Raw genomic sequence first — 19,390 nt, forward strand, 5'->3', positions numbered from 1 at the left:
TTTTTGTTTTCTTGCATTTTAATTGATGATTTTCTGCTGAATCAACAAATACAATATTTCATGTATTTGGAAATGCTAATGTGCTTCTGTTTTAAAGTCATCCAATGAAATGCCACAAACTTACTCCTTGAAAGGGTTTAACAATCCATTTGAAAAAATGTATACAAATTATATTTACATCGCTACTTACAATATTGGCAGGAATACAGGATATTCTTGCATAAATATGTTGAAAACTCTCAGGCTGTAGCTGCAATTCTTTATTATGTATTTATCAACAAACAAATCTAACATACTCCAATGTAATTTGTTGTCACATAGGATGAATGTATGTTTAAGGCTTTTAAACATAAATTATTTGCCTTCTTGTTTTGTATAGTTTTTTAAAAAAACATTTATTTTTTAAAAAAACTACATCCCAAACTGAACTGAACTTTTCCTGAAACAATGATTGGGATGTCAAAAAAAGTCAAGATGGCAGTTGCAACCACATCATTAAGCTCCATCTCCTTTTTTTATACATCTCACACGACACATATTAAAATGGGTAATGCTTTGATTATCTAGTTGCCATCTTGCCTCCTCCCCCTTCAGAAAATCTCACAATAACCATGGTATGATTTTTCTTATTTATGTACTGCCCAGAATGTGAATGATTGGAGTGGTCTAAATTGATCCCAATATATTTTCTATGCAGAATAAATCTGCTTCTTCTAACCTTACATTCTCCAAGGACATTGCACTACAACTCCCATTATCCCCTATCAGTATATATCTATGGAAACTGCTTTGCAGTGATAAACCATCATACACTGGACTAAGGGCAATTTTGCACTGCAGTCTAAACTGCATGAATAGCACCGCTTCACAGTGCTTTACAGCTCTCTCTAAGTGGTTTACAAAGTCACATCTTGTCCCCAACAATCTGGGTCATCATTTTACCCACCTCGGAAGGATGGAAGGCTGAGTCAACCTTGAACTTGGTGGGATTTGAACTGCTGAACTGCAGCTAGCAGTCAGCTGAAGTAGCCTGCAATACTGCACTCTAATCACTGCACCACCTCAGCTCTTGATTTAAAATGTTCTTTTTTTCTGCAAAGGAAATTGTATTGTTTGGATTAAAGTGTGAGAAGAATAAGGAGCATTATTTTTCACCAAAGTGATGATTCATGAAAATTTAAAAAAAAGTGATGATTCATGAAAACTAAAAATAAGCTCTTGAAGAACCTTTTATTTCTTTGGGTAATGCTGCATGGAGCATAAACCAGTACTTTAACATTGTGGGAACCTGCTCTCTAATCTCTTAGAATTTTTACTTTTAAGAAATAGCTGAGCATTTCTAATATTACTTAATGCATGAAACTTTGATTTCCTATGATCTTAGTGTTAAACAAATAAGTTACATTCAAATTGCCTGCCCGTTTGATTTGAAAATAGCTTTATTCTAAAATTCAAATGCTGCAAGATAGAAATTGATGAATGCACAATGTTTGCATACTATTAACCAACAGCGCAATAATCAAATACAATGTGCCCACACATTTATAGACTCAGATTCTTTCTAAGGGATGGAGGGAAAGAGAAACCTAACCTTCCTTTGAATTTGGATTATAATTACCAGTAACAGGAAGTGAAATTTGCATTATGGTTGAAAAAGACAGAAAGAGCAGAGGAGACGGAAAAGGAAGTGGCTGAAAAATGTTTGTTTTGTCTGCTGCTAGCCTTTGCAAGCTCTTAGAAAAAGAAAACCTTTACCAGACCTGTCTTGGGATTTTTATTGTTCCTGGGATCATTTCTGAGTTTGGTAGATCAGAACAGAAGCTCCTTATTTCAGCTTGCTTTAAAGAAAAAAAATCAAGAGAATGAATTTCAATTGCACAAATGTGGATTGCTTAGTGTGAATGTATAGAATCAAACCAGAAGATTAAAGTCAAATGCAATATTGGATCACTTGTGCTTATTTGCATGGAAGTCAATTGCCTCAAACTCTACTCAACACTACCCAAAAAAACTCAACGGTTATGCACAAAAGAAAAAATATATCTATCTATCTGGACCAGAAAATAGACATTTAGAGATGGAGTGGGGAGATCAATGTACAAGACGTCTGCTACACCAAGAAAGGGATAGTTGTAACTTATACCTAAATATTTTCCTAGCTTATCAGGAAAGGACTCCCTTGGAAGGGCTATTAAAACCTCTCCTTACAAGATATAGTGAGATGTTTAAGTTCTGATTGAACAGCAAATTCCCAGACACCAAGTCTTAAAGAGCTTTATAGGTTAACACCAGCATTTTAAACTATACTCAGAAACCCACTGTCAACCAGAGCCCACAGAATCCATTATACATTACCACTCCCAACACCAAGAGCCAGTAAATATATGTCAGTGCTGGCAAACCTTTTCAGTGTGTGAGTGCTGAAAAGGGAGCATGTCTGCGCGCATTTGTTGGGGCTGCAACCCGGAAGAGGAATTGCCCAGGAGGCATGTATGTGCTGGAAAATGAACTCCTGGTTTCCGGTGTGCCAGCTAGTCTTCCGGTTATTGGCATGCATGCGCACCTGACAATCAGGTATCCTCAGCATACCAATGATATTTTCCCCCAGTATTAGATGAGCTCTCCCATAACATTTCATACAAATGTTAAAGAATAGGGACAAGCCCCCATAGCAGGGGTCCCCAACGCCAACACCACAGCCCATTACTGGGCCTTGAGCAGTTCAGAACTGGATTGTGGAAGTGGCAGGCAAGCGCACAAGTGCACATCCCCACTTGTGTGAACAGCTGGTGAGCACATATGTGCACATTCCCTTTCCGTGAGCAGTGTGTGTGCATGTCTAACACTCACACAAATGGAGCTGTATGTGCGCGCCTGCTTCTGCAAGGTGGAAAGGTTGGGAAACTCTGCCCTACAGCACTCAACATAGCAGATGCCATTGAGTCAACCTTTCATTCTCCACCATCACAAGCGAAAACCGTCCACTAATAGAGGTAGCTTACCAGTGGTGGGATTCAGCCAGTTCGCACCTATTCAGGAGAACCGGTTAGTAACTTTCCAAGCAGTTCAGAGAACCAGTTGCTGGAAGAAATCTCATTTTGTTTTTTTCCACTTTACAGGGCTAATCCTGTAAGGAAGGCAGGAAGGAAACATTCTGGTGTTGTTTCTAGCCAAATCTTTATTGCCCTGCTTACAGAAACTGCCTCTCCGGTTAGCCTTTATTACATTGCAACAGCTAAGGCAAAGCGCCCATCAACCTGAGTGATGTCAAGTTGCCACACCCATTCAGTCACATGAGCCCCACCTACCCAGCTGGTCATTAGGGCAGAGAACCGGTTGTTAAATTATTTGAATCCCACCACTGTAGCTTACTGTCAAACCATGTCCACAATCCCCAGTAGATGGTCCTGTAAGACACCATGTTTATAATACTAAAAAAAATATTTGTTTACTAATTTTACCTATTTCCCACCTTCAATATTTTTATTAACATCTCAAGGCAACAAATACATCTAATACTGTATTCTTTACTCCTTCTATTTCCCCCACAAAAGCAGCCCTGTGAGGTAAGCTGAGCTGAGCTGAGCTGAGAGAGAAAGGGCCTGGCTCAAAATCACATAGCCAGCTTTTGTATCTGAGGCAGGGCTAGAACTCCCAGTCTCCTGGCTTTTAGCCTGATGCTTAAACCAGATCAGTCAGACTGATCTGACTAGATAGATTGGCCTCCTCCCTAAAAATTCTATGTCCAACCTGAAGCATCTTTATCTCAATTTGTTCTTCTATTTTCACATTGTATTTATAATGCTTTGAATATCTTGAAAATCGGTTATATTCTACCCTATTTATATTTTTCTATATTTGTACTGACATGCTAATATATGATGAACAGATTCTTAGAAAGTAGATCTGCTTTCCGGTTTCAGAAAGAAGGAATAAAGATAAAGGGTGAAACTTGCAGAAAAGTATGTTTTGTCTAAACTTTAGAAGAAATGTCTTAAGGGATAAAATCTTTCAACAGCAAAAGAGCTTTCAAATATGCTTTCAAACCAGAGGCTAGTTGTGAGTGTGGTGGTTACATTTCAACAATCAGTAATGGTGAGGGAAGGGTGGGATTAAATGATATTTCCAAGTCTTCTAAAACTTCTCTGCAAAATCTTTACAGAACTAAATTTGCCTTAAAACTATTTTTACACCAACTTTTTGTAATTCCATCTTTGATTTTAGCCATGTGTTCAAAGACCTTTCTGATCATCTCAGGAACTATATGTCCACATGTCCAAAGCACATATACAGTATCTTCCATGCTATTGTTCTCCAGTTGCTCAGGCATTCTTAAATACTATATTATATTTTTTGTAGGCATATTTCACTTCCAAGTACTGCATATTGGGTTTTCCAGTACTTCTTCCAGCTTTTCTTCACACCATATCCAGACAGACAGACAGACAGACACAGACACACACATATAAAGGCATGGTGGGAGGGAGAGGGAGAGAGAGAGGGAGGGAGGGAGGCTAGAATAATTGCAATCTATTTTAATCAGTAACATCAGGACTCTCCATTTAGAAGCACCCTAATTTGTGAATAATAAGTTCATTAACATAACCAAAGAACATAATAGGTTAAAACATTCAGACTGTTCACTTTTGGTTTTGAACGGCTGTAATACCTTTTGAACACTTATCACTAGAGGGCATCATTTCTCCAGATCTAACAGACCTATTTCTCTTTCTTGAGGGCTGCATTCTTCCCCCCTAAGCATTGCATTATCTGGCAGTATCTATTATGTTCTACTTTCTGGTATTCTTTCACCACATCTTGGGCTATAAGTAAAATGTGTTTTGAATCCCTCATCAAATCTGGCTTATCTCAGTGGCAGCTCCGACTGATTTCTTTGCAATCTCGGTTAGCTTTCATGTTCCTAAGCATTTCTTCAGCCTGCCTTGCAGATGCAAGAAAAATTCCTGATGCCTATTTTATCTGTCAAACTCATTTTTAAATTTCAGTTCTGAGTAGAATCCAAAGCATGTTTCTGTACCAGCTTGTACCTTTTACCATCCAAAAATTGCTATCCAATAGTAATTGAAGATTGGTGACTCTTAAATCTTGTGATAATTGTAGATTTACTTGATCTTGGCTGATCTTGCTTTCTGCTGTCTCTTGTCACCAGCTAGTTTGCAACCTGAAATCCTCAGGGCAGGAGAGAGTTGAATGGAATACTGTTCCTTTTTAGTTGCTGGGTATCTGTATATTTTTGTAAATGCTTCGCTTCTTTAGATGGCTCTTCTTTCTTTCTTTCTTTCTTTCTTTCTTTCTTTCTTTCTTTCTTCTTTCTTTCTTTCTTTCTTTCTTTCTGTCTGCATGTCTTTCATCTATCTATCTATCTATCTATCTATCTATCTATCTATCTATCTATCTATCTATCTATCTATCTATCTATCTCCAGAGGGTTTCACATACGTTTACTACCAGTTCGCTACACACTGACAATGTGAGTGTGCGGCCTTCCACGCATGTACTTTGCTTGCAAGCGCAGCTTGCACACATGTTCATGGCTTAGAAAACCGGCTGAATACCACCACTATATCTATCTATCTATCTATCTATCTATCTATCTATCTATCTATCTATCTATCTATCTATCCATCCATCCATCCATCCATCCATCTATCCATCTATCATCTATCATCTATCATCTATCATCTATCATCTATCTATCTATCTATTATTTATATTTATCAAATTTATTGACCACCTATCTTATTTATCACAGGGTAACTCTGGGTGGCCAACAACACTTCTAATATTATATTAGAGAAGATAGATGATAGATAGATAGATAGATAGATAGATAGATAGATAGATAGATAGATAGATAGATAGATAGATAGATAGATAGATAGATAGATAGATGATAGACAGAAGACAAAAGAATGGATGGATGATGGACGGATAGATAGATAGATAGACAGAGAGATAGAGATAGATAGACAGACAGACAGACAGACAGACAGACAGATAGATAGATAGATGATAGACAGAAGACAAAAGAATGGATGGATGATGGACGGATAGATAGATAGATAGACAGAGAGATAGAGATAGATAGATAGATAGATAGATAGATAGATAGATAGATAGATAGATAGAGAGAGAGAGAGAGAGAGAGAGAGAGAGAGATAGACAGACAGACACACAGACAGACAGACAGACAAAACATCAGTCACTTTTTAATCTGAACTAAAAAGCTGTGAACATTGTATACCTTATTATACAAAGATATAAATATTCCACATAATTTCTTTTTTTGCTGAGTGGAAAAATGGACTTGCGTAATATTGCTTATTCCTAATGAATAGTATGATAAGTATGTGTTTGTAATGTTTTGTTTAAACTCTGATCATTTATTCAGCAGGCTCAATACTGTTTACATCAGTGTTTCTCAACTTCAGGAACTTGTACATCTTAGTATGAACTTCAACTCCCAACATGCTGCTTGGGGGATTCTGGAAACTGAAGTCTACACATCTTAAAATTGCCAAGGCTGAGACAATACTAATCTACACTAATAGGCAGCAATTATCTGTGTTTCCAACTATTCCCAACTCTAATCTGAAAAAGCTGGAAAATGAACTTGGGATGCTCTGGTTGTAACACATCTTACTCTGATAGCTATTGGCAGAATGTAGTGAAATTACTCACTAAGTACCTATGGTGTTTCTATTCTACTTAAGAGGGCCTCTCTTACATATATGGGCTGGATTACAAGCCGCAACAGTACAATCTCAAATTCCAGGGACTCTACTGTCCAAACTGCTTCCTTTGTGCAGTTAAAGAGATGATTGTTCCATGTTTATTTGCGAAACATATATCCTCTGAAGGACAGCAAAGAGAAAAAGAGACATGAGGAGGGATCATCACACAATTATGGAGAAAAGGAAGAGACAGGGAAACAGTTCTTAATATCATTTTCAAAGTTTTTTGACATTGAATTCTGGGGAAGAAGTGGCAAACAGAAGATGGTTTTGCAAAAATAGCACAGCTGAAGAACTGTAGTGAAATGAATAGGCAGCAAGTAAGCCAACGCTTTGTAATTTCTTCCACCTACAAGTGCTCCAGATAGTTGCTTCTTTGTAAGGCAGCAGTCTCTGGAGGATTTAGAGCTTTGGAGAGATGAGGGAACAGTTCAACCCATGGATGCTTCTTTTAAAAGGATATGGGGTTCATATACTTTTTCTAATCACTTTTGGAAATTACTTCTTACTTTTCCATTATTAGGAACCTTTGGATTGACAAGTTTTACAGCACTTGGTAAGTTTCCTGCAATCCATAGAAGTTTTAAGTACAAGTTTAGGACTTATTTTTTTCCTGGAATAAACAGCAAAAGGATGGTTAAAACTTTGATTTTTGAAACTTACAGACTAAGGATTCAGATAAATTTTGGAACTAATTATAAAGAATCCTTCCCATTGGAAAATACTTTCTTTTTGAATTCTTTTTTTTAAAGAATAAGACTTTAAAAACTGGACCCTAGAGAGAACAAGAAGTAGCTAAAGATTACAATGAACAAACACTCATACTTAATTTATTAATACAGAATAATGCAAGGTATTTTAACATTGGACATACTGAAGGATATTTTTGAACAATTGGCCCAGAAGTTAAGTTTAAGGGTATCTGCTTCTATAGACAGACTTGTTGAAAAAGTGCTATGGAAGAACAAATATTACCTGCCATGAGTGAGACTGATCTGAAAATGGATTTAAAAATGGCAGGTGATTGGACTGATATGGAAAAAGATTTGCACTGGACATACAAAAGAAAACACCTGATGTCTTAATTATTAAAAAAGGGATATACCATTAAAAGTAAGCGATTTACCTGGATAATTTTCTTATACTGGATTTATAATGAATTTTGTGAGAAAGGACAAAGAAAAATGAAAAGAAAGTTTTAGGACATTATTTGAAGGGACTAAAGGTCATGATTTTTAAAAGGAAAAGGAAATAATATGACCTTGATTTATTTGACCAAGGTTAAAATAGATATGTTGTTATATCTGGTAATTCTTAATGGATTTTTGCTGACATTTGCTCATAGAGAGGAGATGGGATCCGTACAGTGAGAAGAGATCATTTGCTATATTTTAAAAGAAAGTGGTAAGTTATTATAATTTATTAACCTTGTAATGAACAAGAAAGTCATTTCTTTATATAGAGCTTTTCTATTCTATTTTTTTTCTTTTGTGTTTTCTGTTCCTTCTTTTTTCCAGCATCTTTAATTTTTTAATTTTTTTTAGTTTGCATTAATTTTGATTGTTATAAATTGTAATCATTATTAAAATTACAGTGTAAAAAAATTATAACCCATGAAAACTGTGTCAGTTTTATGGCAAATCCAAAGCCAAGTGATATAATGGGAAAAGTGAATAACCTCAAGGAACAGGAGAAATAGATGTCACCAATATTAACCCCCTGCATTTGGGGGGAGTATCATTGGGGGTGTTACTTGGAACCTTGACAACCAAGACGACAGTCAGATAAAAGAAATGGGGGTTCATAATAGAAGTAACAGCCTTAGATAAGATCCTCCCCAGTTCTCTCAAAGACAAAGGGAGGGAGAAAGGGGGAAATATTTAAACATGCAAGATTCTGTTACTATAATCTTATTGTAAATGTAGTATTATTTTGCTTGACTTTGGTTTGGCAAAGTCTAGTCTAAGGTTTGGCAAGAAATAAGATTGGCAAGAATAGAAAGCAGGCCTAGAATGGAAACTGAGGTGTTGAGACAAAGGCAGAATGAAGCCAGAAGGTGAAAGAAGATGTTTTCTACTCCAGAAACATGTGACTGGGAAGCAAAGCAGAAATACATGCCAGCAGGAGATGGTATAGACTATAGAGCAGACCATTTTAGAGTAAGCTTTTGATTCCCCCAGTGCTTCCTCTCTTTTGGAAAGAAGTTTGGGACAAGCCCAAGCAAGCTATCCAAATGGCCAGCTGGGACTTGTTAGCTATGTTGTGCAACTATAAAGAGAGATGGGAGGCCAATAGCACTGTTTGTTCACTGTGCAGCCAAGAAAGATTTTTGCCGAGTGGATATTGGAATAAAGAGCAAAGCAGGTAGGCGCTCCCAAAACAGAAATTTCCAGGAGGAAATTTATTCCAGTTTGGGGCTGGATGGTGAGGAAAGAGAAGAATATAAATGGTGAATTCATGTTTGACATAGGTGTAGCTCAGGGGTGGGTGTGGCTTGGTGGGCATGGCATGGCTTGATGGGTGTGGCAGAGGAAGGTTACTGCAAACTCCTCATTTCCTCCTGATCAGCTGAGACTCAGGAGGCAGAGAATAGATGGGGGCAGGGCCAGTCAGAGGGTCAGCAGTTCTCAAAATTTCTGCTACAGGTTCTCCAGAACTGGTCAGAACCAACTGAATACCACCTCCGGTATAGCTCTTTAACATCTGCCTATAGGTGTATGGAGTGACATTATGCCTGCGTTCCTCCCTACTGTACTGGAAAATTACTTTCCCTTCTAGGATAGCTCATTTGGAACTTAGTTTTTGGTGCCTCCCTGGTTTGTGCATATATTATAATGCATATAGGTTTTTTTAAATAAATATAGCCATTGCAGTTTCTAAATTTATGGCTTAACATGTCTGAATAAACAACAATGGTTAAATGTGACAAGTTGTAGGGTGTATAGAGGAGGGCCTCGAAGGACAGAAGAAAAATCCATTACCAAGGCAACATCAGATAAACATGGCTTGAGCTCATGCCAATAAAGTGGTTTTACAAAAATGCCTCAGTCAGGCCTCTTTTAATTCTCATGAAGCTAACAGGAGGACGAGAAGTTGTTTCAGATCTGCTTGCAAAATTTTGTTACTATAGCTGTTTTAATAAAAGTAGCTTTAAACCCACATAATGTCTATGTCTGGTCTACCCTAAAGGGCTGATACATGTGAACCCAAATCCTGAAAACTGTGGCCTGTGAGGATTAACACAAGGCAAGTTTGCTTATCATGCCGAGCTTCAGATGGGAAGATACTTGTCGAGGAAAATGATTTTTAAAATGGAAACATAGTTCTCAGGTTCCAGCTTTCAAAAATGGAAACAAATGTGAAGGGAAACTACAGATTCCTATTCTGTAGAGAAAGAGGGACAAAGTGCAACTTTCTGCTGAAATAATTCAATATTCTTGGAACGGAAAACACAGAAGGAAAAAAATGTATATACTTCCTGATGGCAGTTCCATGGCAACTTCCTGATGAATCTCCATCATTTCCAGCCAGCATAATTGTGGGGTGGGGGTGGGGTAGATTGTGAGAAGGATGACTTGCTGGTTTTTGAACATTTCACCATTGGTGGATTTTACAATCCTGTGGACTTTGTCAGGTAATGGATCTAAATCCAAACTCTAATAGTAATGGCTGAACTTGGACATGTGGTTCTGCACAATATCTGCCATTTGGCTTGGAGAGAAACTTGATTCCAATGGGGCTGAGAACACAGGACACAGCCAATAACAGATTGATCTGGTATTCTCCAACCTCCTGAAAACGGGTATAACCCGTTCCGTGTATATAGAGCAGGTGCTGGCACTAAGAATCAAAAAAGATTGAGAAAAGCGAAATAGACTTACTAACTTTTCTGTCCTGGTATAATGCTGGCTATTGCCTTGGGACAGTATTTAGGAGCAGTCAGTTTGACAAATGGTTTTTAAAAGTGGCGACTAATGCAAAATGGACAAGGTCACTGCATCTCTGATGTTAAAGAGAAAGAATCTCAGCAAATCACAGATTTTCTTTTCTGAGTCATCATTAATTTTCTTGACATTTGGTCACCAGTCATTCCGGAGAATTATAAAATGTAGAACTAACTTCCCTTTTTCTCTATTATATGCTGCTTTTCCCTTACTCCCTTTTGATAATTCTGGTCAGGAAATATGAATCCAGGACATTTAGAGGTGACAAAGTTTGGGAACATATGAGTAATACCCTCCATATGTTCTCCAGTTTTAGCAAATATGCACAGTGCTCTTCTCCCCACTCCTCCCCATCAAACAACTCACAACAGTTTCTGCAATGAAAATTTGCAGGTCTCTAAAAAGATTGTAGGATTCCAATTTCTCTGCCAATCTGCCTTCTGGCTGTCCTGTTTTTAATTACAGTATGTCTTAATGCTACATCTTCACTTCCCATTCCGAATCCACCCCTGTGCACATAACCTAATCCCAGTGGTGGCTTCCACTGCTTGATGGAAAATGTGATGACTCAACAACCTTATTCCAGCCACCCACTGGGTGGAAGAATCTCTTGCTTTGAGTCCAGCTCTATCTAATGTCAAAGGTAGAGGGCAGAAGTAGAAGAACTCCGCTTCTCAGCTCTTTAATTGCTCCTCCATTGGTTTGTCATCCTTTCTCAGGGATTAAAGCAGAAGCTCTGTACAAGCAATTTAAGCAACTAAGGTTGCCTGTTGCTGTTCCAGGTTGGCTGAGCTCTCCTTATATTGGAGGGATTGATGAGACACGCTTGCAGAATTTGCACAGGAAATGTTCCACAGATATTATATATCTTGCCTCCTTGCAAGATAAGGGTGATAGCATTCTCATCTTTTCTAATGAGTGGCTGAAGTGAAAGGATTTGGATGTGTTCTGAATTAAATTTATTATCATGTGTTAGCAGGTGTAGTAAGTCAATGAAGACCAAGAGGAACATTTAGTTTGGGTATAGAGCAAGCATGTTGACAGTATCTGCTTCCAAGCTCAAAGATGGTAATATGTGGGTGAAACAGATGAAATGAGAACAGATAGGCAGAATAATGCAAAAAAGGAGAGAAGAGAGGGGAAAATATGATGTGATACAGAAGTTTACATGATCAAACTTTTAAGATGGAAAGTGAGAGAGGACTGATAGAGAAATCAGCAGATTTTAAACACTTGCACATAGTATGGATTGTAGTATTTTTATGGCCATTACATGGATGTTCTTTAACTGTTTTTCCTTGGAGTAGATTGAAATGTCACTCTGACAATATTTCCCTCAAGACCTCCCTTTCCTCAATTAGCGATCTTAATGGCCAGTTCTTTATAATTTAAAATTATTCTTGACAATCCTCAGAAGCCTTACTCTTTATTTTTAACTTTTTGCTAAAGGGAGGCCATTTCATGAAATTCCATCAAATCTGGATAAGCTACTTTAGATTATGAATATTAAAATGGAAGAAATCCAAGTTTTAGTACATAGTTGGCACACCAAATTGTTTCACTTAAACAATTCTGTCATACTCTATAAAATGCTTTGGTTGTTTTAAAATTATTTGTAATTTGTTTGACAAGATATGAATATTTTTTAAGATATTTATATATATAACTGAATTGACTTTTCAAAAATAAATTGCTGCATATTCAAAGCTTTGGACAATATTTATTGCATCAAGACTCTTGCACTGTACAGCTCAGCTTTTTCCAGGGCAGTGTCCTTCTGATGTGTTGTCATCCTCCTGGCAGCTTATGGAAATTGAAATTCCAACACATTATACTCATAGTTAAAATTAAAAAAAAGATTGACATCATGTGCACAGAATCCAATTTTGCTTTGTGTTCATGGAACTAGGCTGGAGCATCTTGGAGCCCAATAGATTCCCCTTTTTCATTCATAAGCACATGAAACCCTGAGAAGAATAATTCTTATTCTAACTACAAACTAGCTAATACTTCCTCCGTTTTCCTCTACCATTACTTTTGCTAAGGATGTCTGTTAAAAACCCATCTTTGGTTCTTTCTACTTAGCTCTGCTACAGAAGATACCTTATTATATACTATGCTGACTGAGATCTGCCTAGTTGAGGGATTAAAGCTGGAAGCAATTCCAGTTCCAAGAGAAATGAAAAGCCTGAGCTGGTTCTTTGCAACCACAGACTCCTGGAAATCAGCCTTTCCAAACAGCTACCCATCCAGAAGCCAGCTGGCTCCTCTTCTGCTTTGGCAAGAAGCTCCATCCCCTCCCCTTCCCTCATTTCTTCCCCCATTATCCAGCAGAAAAAGTCACCTGAATGTGCAAACCCAATGCAAAGCCATCCATAGCCTCCAGGTCCTTTGTAAATTGCCACTGAGAGCTTCTTCTCACAAAGAGAGTCCTTTTGAGATGTAGCCAAATAGATATAATCATTGGGGGGAGGGGTGAAAGCCTAATAGAGATGAAATGTCTGTGTACTATTGATGCATATATCTACCCAATTAAAGAGAGCCCTTTCAAGATATATTCAGATTTGGATTTAGGTATGGTAGTTTTGCTATTATTAAGAACCAAGAACAGGGTATGATTCATACAATTTCTTTCTAAGCTATATGGGCTTAATGAGCCCACCACTGCTTGTATTGCTGCATTTTGGACCAGCTGTAGCTTCCAGCCAGCCTCATGTAGAGCACATTGCAACAGTTTATACTGCAAGGACTATAATACCCATTAAACATGGGTTACAACATGAGAATGATGGGAGATGCTCAACACATTGTAGGGTACCATTTTAAGAAAATTGCTTTTAGATATTATAAACCTTTCCCTAATCCTTTTGTTTTCCAGTGCAATTGTTTTGGTGTAGGCTTGTGCCCAGATAAAGTAAGTACTTGGAGCAAATATTTGAAGTTATTTTATTATTAAGTATGCTGTTAGTTCATATAATTGAATAACTCTCTAGGTCTAGAAAGTTCTTTCCCAACCCTAGGCATCTGTTTTGCATCTAAAAATTAATTTCTGGAATTTATTGTTAAATATCCCCCCCCCCCTACAAGACTGACAGAGGTTTCCACCAAGGTCCTCTGTTCTGGCGGGAACAGAGGTTGAATCTCATTGGCCCAGAGGTCTGGCAGATCCCTTTAAAAGGGGATGCTGCCCGACCATTCTCCAGCCGGATGTTCACTTGACTTGCAATAAAGAGCTGTTGTTTACTGAAGCCTTTTGTGCCTCCTTTATCCGATCTAACATTTATAATCATAGATTAGAAGTAATTCAGACTTTGATAGCTTTGACTATTGAAAATATTTATATGCTACCAACAGGACTGCCTTTTGGCTCTGGTGGCTTTTATATTTGACCAGTAAGTCTCTTCCCAATCATCTAGAATGACATCAGAGATTCTGTTTCAGGTTCTCCCTCCCCCTACAGCTGTACTGCATTATTATGGGCTGCATTTCCTGAGGAAATTTTAGTGACATGATTATAAAATTATAGCCAGTCAAATTAAATTGTGGGAAAGTTGGGAAGGCAAATGAGGTTGTATAATGCTTTTATTTTGTGGTAATTAGTGTGAAAGAGTACTGCTGTTCTGCAATTGTTCCTCAGTTGCAATGGATTAAAACAATATGTAAATGATTATGTATATTTTGCTGGCTCTATATTATTTTGCTGGCTTTAAAAAAAGTTTGATATTCAACCATCATCATCACCAAGTAAATGAAGTTTTAAAAAACTCTAGCAGAGTTAACCATATTTCTTGCATTCGAATATAACATCTATGATCAGTTTTGCTAGTTCAGATCAAAGTTCTACATCACCTAACATTCAGTGGTCAAAAATACACTCTCATGCAAGACAATATGCTATAGAACAATTCCACTTGCATTCTCCAGTAACTAACATTCAGAACAGAGGTTGTATTCTGCAGGTTCTGACCAGTTCTGGAGAACCACTGGCAGAAATTTTGAGTAGTTTGGAGAACCAGTAAATATCACCTCTGACTGGTCCTGCTCCCATTTATGCTATGCCTCCCGAGTCCCAGCTGATCGGGAGGAAATGAGGATTTTGCAATAACCTTTCCTTGGAGTGGAGTGGGAATTGAGATTTTACAGTAGCCCACCCAGCCACGCCCCCAGAACAGGTGGTAAAAAAATTTGAATCCCACCACTGATTTAGAAGCATACTTCCTCCCATCCTGGAATTGAGTTACAGCCATCATTTCTAGAAGCTATTTTATCCCCTCATCTTTTAAGACCATCCTGATTAATAACTGCAATTATATCTGTTGTATATGAACTACATAATTTAACAAAATACCATGTAGGGAATCTGTTTATTTTTATTGGATCTGAAATGTCTACATATCAGCTTGTAGATATTAATCATCCTTAGGTTTTATAAATAAAACAATAAAATAAATAAAACAAACTTAACCTTGTAGTTTTCAGACGAATCTGATGGGCCATAGTTAGAAACAGAACACAGATTTAATAGAATATTGGCCTCTTCCAACAGAGCTGTCTATGGTTTTAAGGAAATTTCTACAATTTTTGCACCCCTAAATAAGGTAGGCATTTCAGTTCCTCCTTTATTAAATAACCAAAATAATGGAAAGCAGACCAATAATTCACAAAGGGACTGCTGCTGCTTCCTACTCACTGTGGAATGTTTCTAAAAGCCATTACTGATTTAAAATAGCTCACTAAACCTGTAATTATATTGCTCAAGCAAGTTATCAGCCCACGGAACTAGCATAACATCAGAAGAGCAACTGTGTGCAAGAGGCAGGATCTTCTTTTTTAATCAAGAGAATTACATATTAACCAAGAAAATTACAAAGTATGTGAAGCTGCTTTGTTATGAATTAAACCATCTTTATAGATCGGATGTATACATTTATACAAATGACTGATAAGAACTATAACTGTTGGATTGCAGTCTGTTAACATGAAAGAAATTCCTGAAAATGTGGTCACAGAAATATCAGCTTGTGATTTTTGATTGTCAGTTAGGATTAAAAAGTTCACCTGGAAGTTAAACCTAAATTCCATCATTTGGAGGGGGAGGGAGGCAGATTCTGTGGTGATTTGGAGCAAACTCTTCATAACGTGAGCATAAACACTTAATGATCATCTCATAATTTGCATGTTAGGCAGGTAATTATGTCTTTTAAACAAAAGTAAGAGAGAAGTATGGTTTTAGGTCATATAACCTTAGCCTGTTCAACCTATAAAGCCCTATTCCAACATAGGGACCTTGGGAAACATCCATGATGACATTTGGGTACGCAGGTCTGAGTAGTTCCTTTAGCAAGGTAAAACCAAGGTCCTCCATCGCAGATCTAAGATTTAATCCATAAAATGACTTTTTATTTTGTTTATGACCGCCAACATACCACCACTCAAACTGGGTAACACATTTTATATTCTCTCCTTGTTAAGCACACAACCGAGAGCAAGAGAGTCATTTAGAACATGTTTTATGCAACCAACATTTTTGCCCATTGAAAGTTTCCTTTCCCTAGGTTGTTCCTATCCACAAGGGGCTGACACGAGATACATCAAGCCTACCGAGATGTAGTAAAATTTAAAAACAATTCCACACTATGGAGGGCAGATCCGGTATCTTTAAAAAAAGTTGAAAATATTTGCAACAATTTTCCAAATATTTTTATTAGCCCTACATGTTTTCAAAGCAGGGTAGTTTCTTTTAAAATAGGTAATTCACTTCTGAGGGACCATCACCTCCTAAATTGTATTAATATGCCTATTAATAATAGCAGAAAAGCTTTTGCTCCTGTCTCTTCATGTTGAGACATATTAACCTATTTCTTCATCTCAGATTCTTTCCTGTCACAGAAGCTTTCTTTCCCATAAAATCTAATGCATAATGCATGCCTGGTAATCTCTCATTGTCCCAGGAAACTATAAACAGGAATTAGATTTCAGTCAGGCATGAATGGAGAAACACACAGGTTCCTTGCAGGTTATGTTCTCCAACTCTGGCAAGCAGACCTTCCCTTCCTCCAAATCAGGAGTATAGCAGAGAGGCTTAAAATACTCCAGAAATACCTCGCAAAGACGAAATCAATGGAAATGCTGGCATCAGTTGTCTGAGAAGATCTGGAATCAGTGCTTAGGACTAGAAAGGTTTTATATTTCTTTTTCTTGACTGGTTTCTGGCAATGTTTCTGGCAGAAAATAACTACAGGTAATCCTCAACTTACGACCACAATTGAACCCAAAATTCATGCTGCTAATTGAGAACTTTATTGAGTTTTGCCCCATTTTATGACTTTTCTTGCCACATTTGTTAAGTGAATCACTGCAGTTGTTAAATTAGAAACACGGTTGTTAAGGGAATCTGACTTCCGCACTGACTTTGTCAGGTCGCAAAAGGGAATTACAGGACTGTGGGTCACTGCAACCATCCTAAATGGAAGTCAGTTGTCAAGCATCTGAATGTAAATCATGTGACCGTGGGGATGCTGAAATGGTCATAGGTGTGAAAAATGGTCATGTCACTTTTTTTCAGTACCGTTCACTTAGCAAACTGTTGCAAACCAAGGATTACCTATAGTTGCCTCTTCTCCTGCTGTTTCTTCCTCTCTCAACTTGTGTGTTTCTCTAGTTCTGACCTTTTATTTGGCCAGCCAAGATGGCACATGTATTTGAGGTGAGCAGCCTTTATCTGCGATCTTTCCTTGTGAGGTGGATTAGCTTCTTCAAGCTCTAACTGGTCCAGTTACCTTTCCTCTACTGGGGAATGGCAAGGTGAAGTGGGTAGGTTTCATCAGATAGTTGATACAATTTCCTATAATAGCAGCTTGTTTTGGGGGTTCCCCAATTGCGTTCCAGGGATTAACAGGGCAGTTTGAACTTCTATCAATTTAATGCAAGTGGTTTATAACCATAGTGGGAGAAGAGATGGGATATTACAGCTGGCTGGCTGGGATGTTGAAACCCAGAATATGTCAACTGGAAAATCTCCTTTTATACAGAGTGAGAGTTTGTGGTGTACATGCAGGTGCTTTCAGGCATTCTCTCAAGCAAACAAGTTGTGAAAGCTGATTATTAGTGTGCATGATTCAAAGCTTAGGACACTCTATACCAGTGTTTCTCAACCTTGGCAACTTGAAGATGTCTGGACTTCAACTCCCAGAATTCCCCAGCCAGCAAATGCTGGTTGGGGAATTCTGGGAGTTGAAGTCCGGACATCTTCAAGTTGCCAAGGTTGAGAAACACTGCTCTATACTATGTGGATGCAATGTTGTTCATACATTTCAAGTCTTAGTAACGCTTTCCCAAAGCATCTACCATAATTTGTTCATCTTTAAGATGTGGTTTTTCCCCTCAGCTTATCAAACTAAACAGAAGCACAACTCGTTTGAAGGGCAAAGCTTGCCAGCAGGTTAACCTGACACTAAAATCAGGCTGGAAAGCCTTCCACGACCTAATAATTCAGGTCCAGAAAATCGCCCGTGGCTGCAAGGCGTTCTATAAAATTCTCCATTGGGCGGGGTGAAGGGAAAAAGAAAAAGAAACTACACGCACTGCAATTTACTTTCCACTTAGATTTTGAGATACCACCAGCTTTTTCTATTACAGGTTCCAACTAAGGTTTGGCTCTCCTTGAAACTCCGCTCAAACGTGCTTTTTTCCTTTCCATTTCGGCGTCGAGGAGAGCAGAACGCCTGGTGGCGGGTCAGGCTTCGTCCCTGCGGAGGGCGCGAGAGAGAGAAAGAAAGAGAAAAGACGAGGAAGGAGCACATTTTACTCGGGCGCCACACCGACAACTCCCTCGGGAAGTTAAAAGGCGTCGCTCGTTCCCTCCGGATCGCTCCGGCATTCGGCGTCAAAGAAGAACCGAGCCTCCCGCCATCCACTCCTCCCACCCCAGAAATCCTGCTCCGCGTTCACCGCCTCCTTCTTTCACACCGGCTCCGAGCGACCAGGAGCCAAAGGCAGCCTCTCTGAGAGAGACTCACACCCAAAGAAGGCGCAGGCACGCCCACACCGAGGAACGCCGCCGCTGGCCAGGCTCGCAGCCGTCCTTTCTTCCTCCGTGACGGGAGCGCGCCGGCGCGCACGCACAGAGAAGCGTATATATAGATCCAGGGAGCAGCCGACCCTCTCCCCCTCCCCTCAACCGCCACCCGGAGAGGGAGAAGCGTTTCCGTGTCGGCTCAGGCGCGGATACTCTCCACCCGCGAGGAAGCCTTGCCCTAAACCGGCCGGTCGCAGGCAGCGGCTGTGCTGGCGTCGCTGGCATCTTGCATGCCAAGGCTTTGAGGTCACCCTCCTATGCGGGAAGCCTGTTGCCGCAGAGGCAGCTACAGCTGGAGAGCCTCCGGGAAAAGGGACCTGAGAGGTCCCGCGGTGCCTCTTCCTCTAGGGAGCTTGTCCGGGCACCCAATGCTGCTGCTGCTGGTGGTGGCCCTGCCCTTCGTTTGGGCCCCCGGAGTGGCCCACGGCTGGGAGGTAAGCACATCCCTCATCGCGGGAGTGGGTGGGCTGCTCCGCGTGGGGCGGGGCGAGGTGAGTAGCGGCCAGGAATTAATTTGTGACAAAAACAAACGAGACCCACGGATCCGTGCAGGACTAAGACGGTGTTGACCTGGTTAAATGCGTGTGCAAATGCAACCATTCGGTCTTAACGCA

At 39.1% G+C, this 19,390-nt stretch overlaps 1 protein-coding gene across 3 annotated transcripts in view; it reads left to right on the forward strand.

The window, feature by feature from the left end:
- Window positions 1-18,801: 18,801 nt before the first annotated feature.
- The window catches only part of LOC106548890 (receptor-type tyrosine-protein phosphatase V), a 55,747-nt gene continuing 55,158 nt past the window's right edge, over window positions 18,802-19,390 (forward strand). For 2 of the 3 annotated variants that reach the window (XM_087720223.1, XM_087720224.1), the window contains exon 1: window positions 18,803-19,210. In XM_087720223.1, the coding sequence (XP_087576349.1) occupies window positions 19,034-19,210 (177 nt within the window). In that variant the 5' untranslated portion in view covers window positions 18,803-19,033. Of the gene's footprint in view, window positions 19,211-19,390 lie in introns of all 3 variants that reach the window. The other variant, XM_087720225.1, reaches the window with a different exon arrangement.

This window comes from Thamnophis sirtalis, unplaced genomic scaffold, assembly GCF_051295495.1.
Source record: "Thamnophis sirtalis isolate CommonGarterSnake01/CBP01778 unplaced genomic scaffold, rThaSir2_p1.2 scaffold_7, whole genome shotgun sequence".
NCBI lineage: Eukaryota > Metazoa > Chordata > Lepidosauria > Squamata > Natricidae > Thamnophis > Thamnophis sirtalis.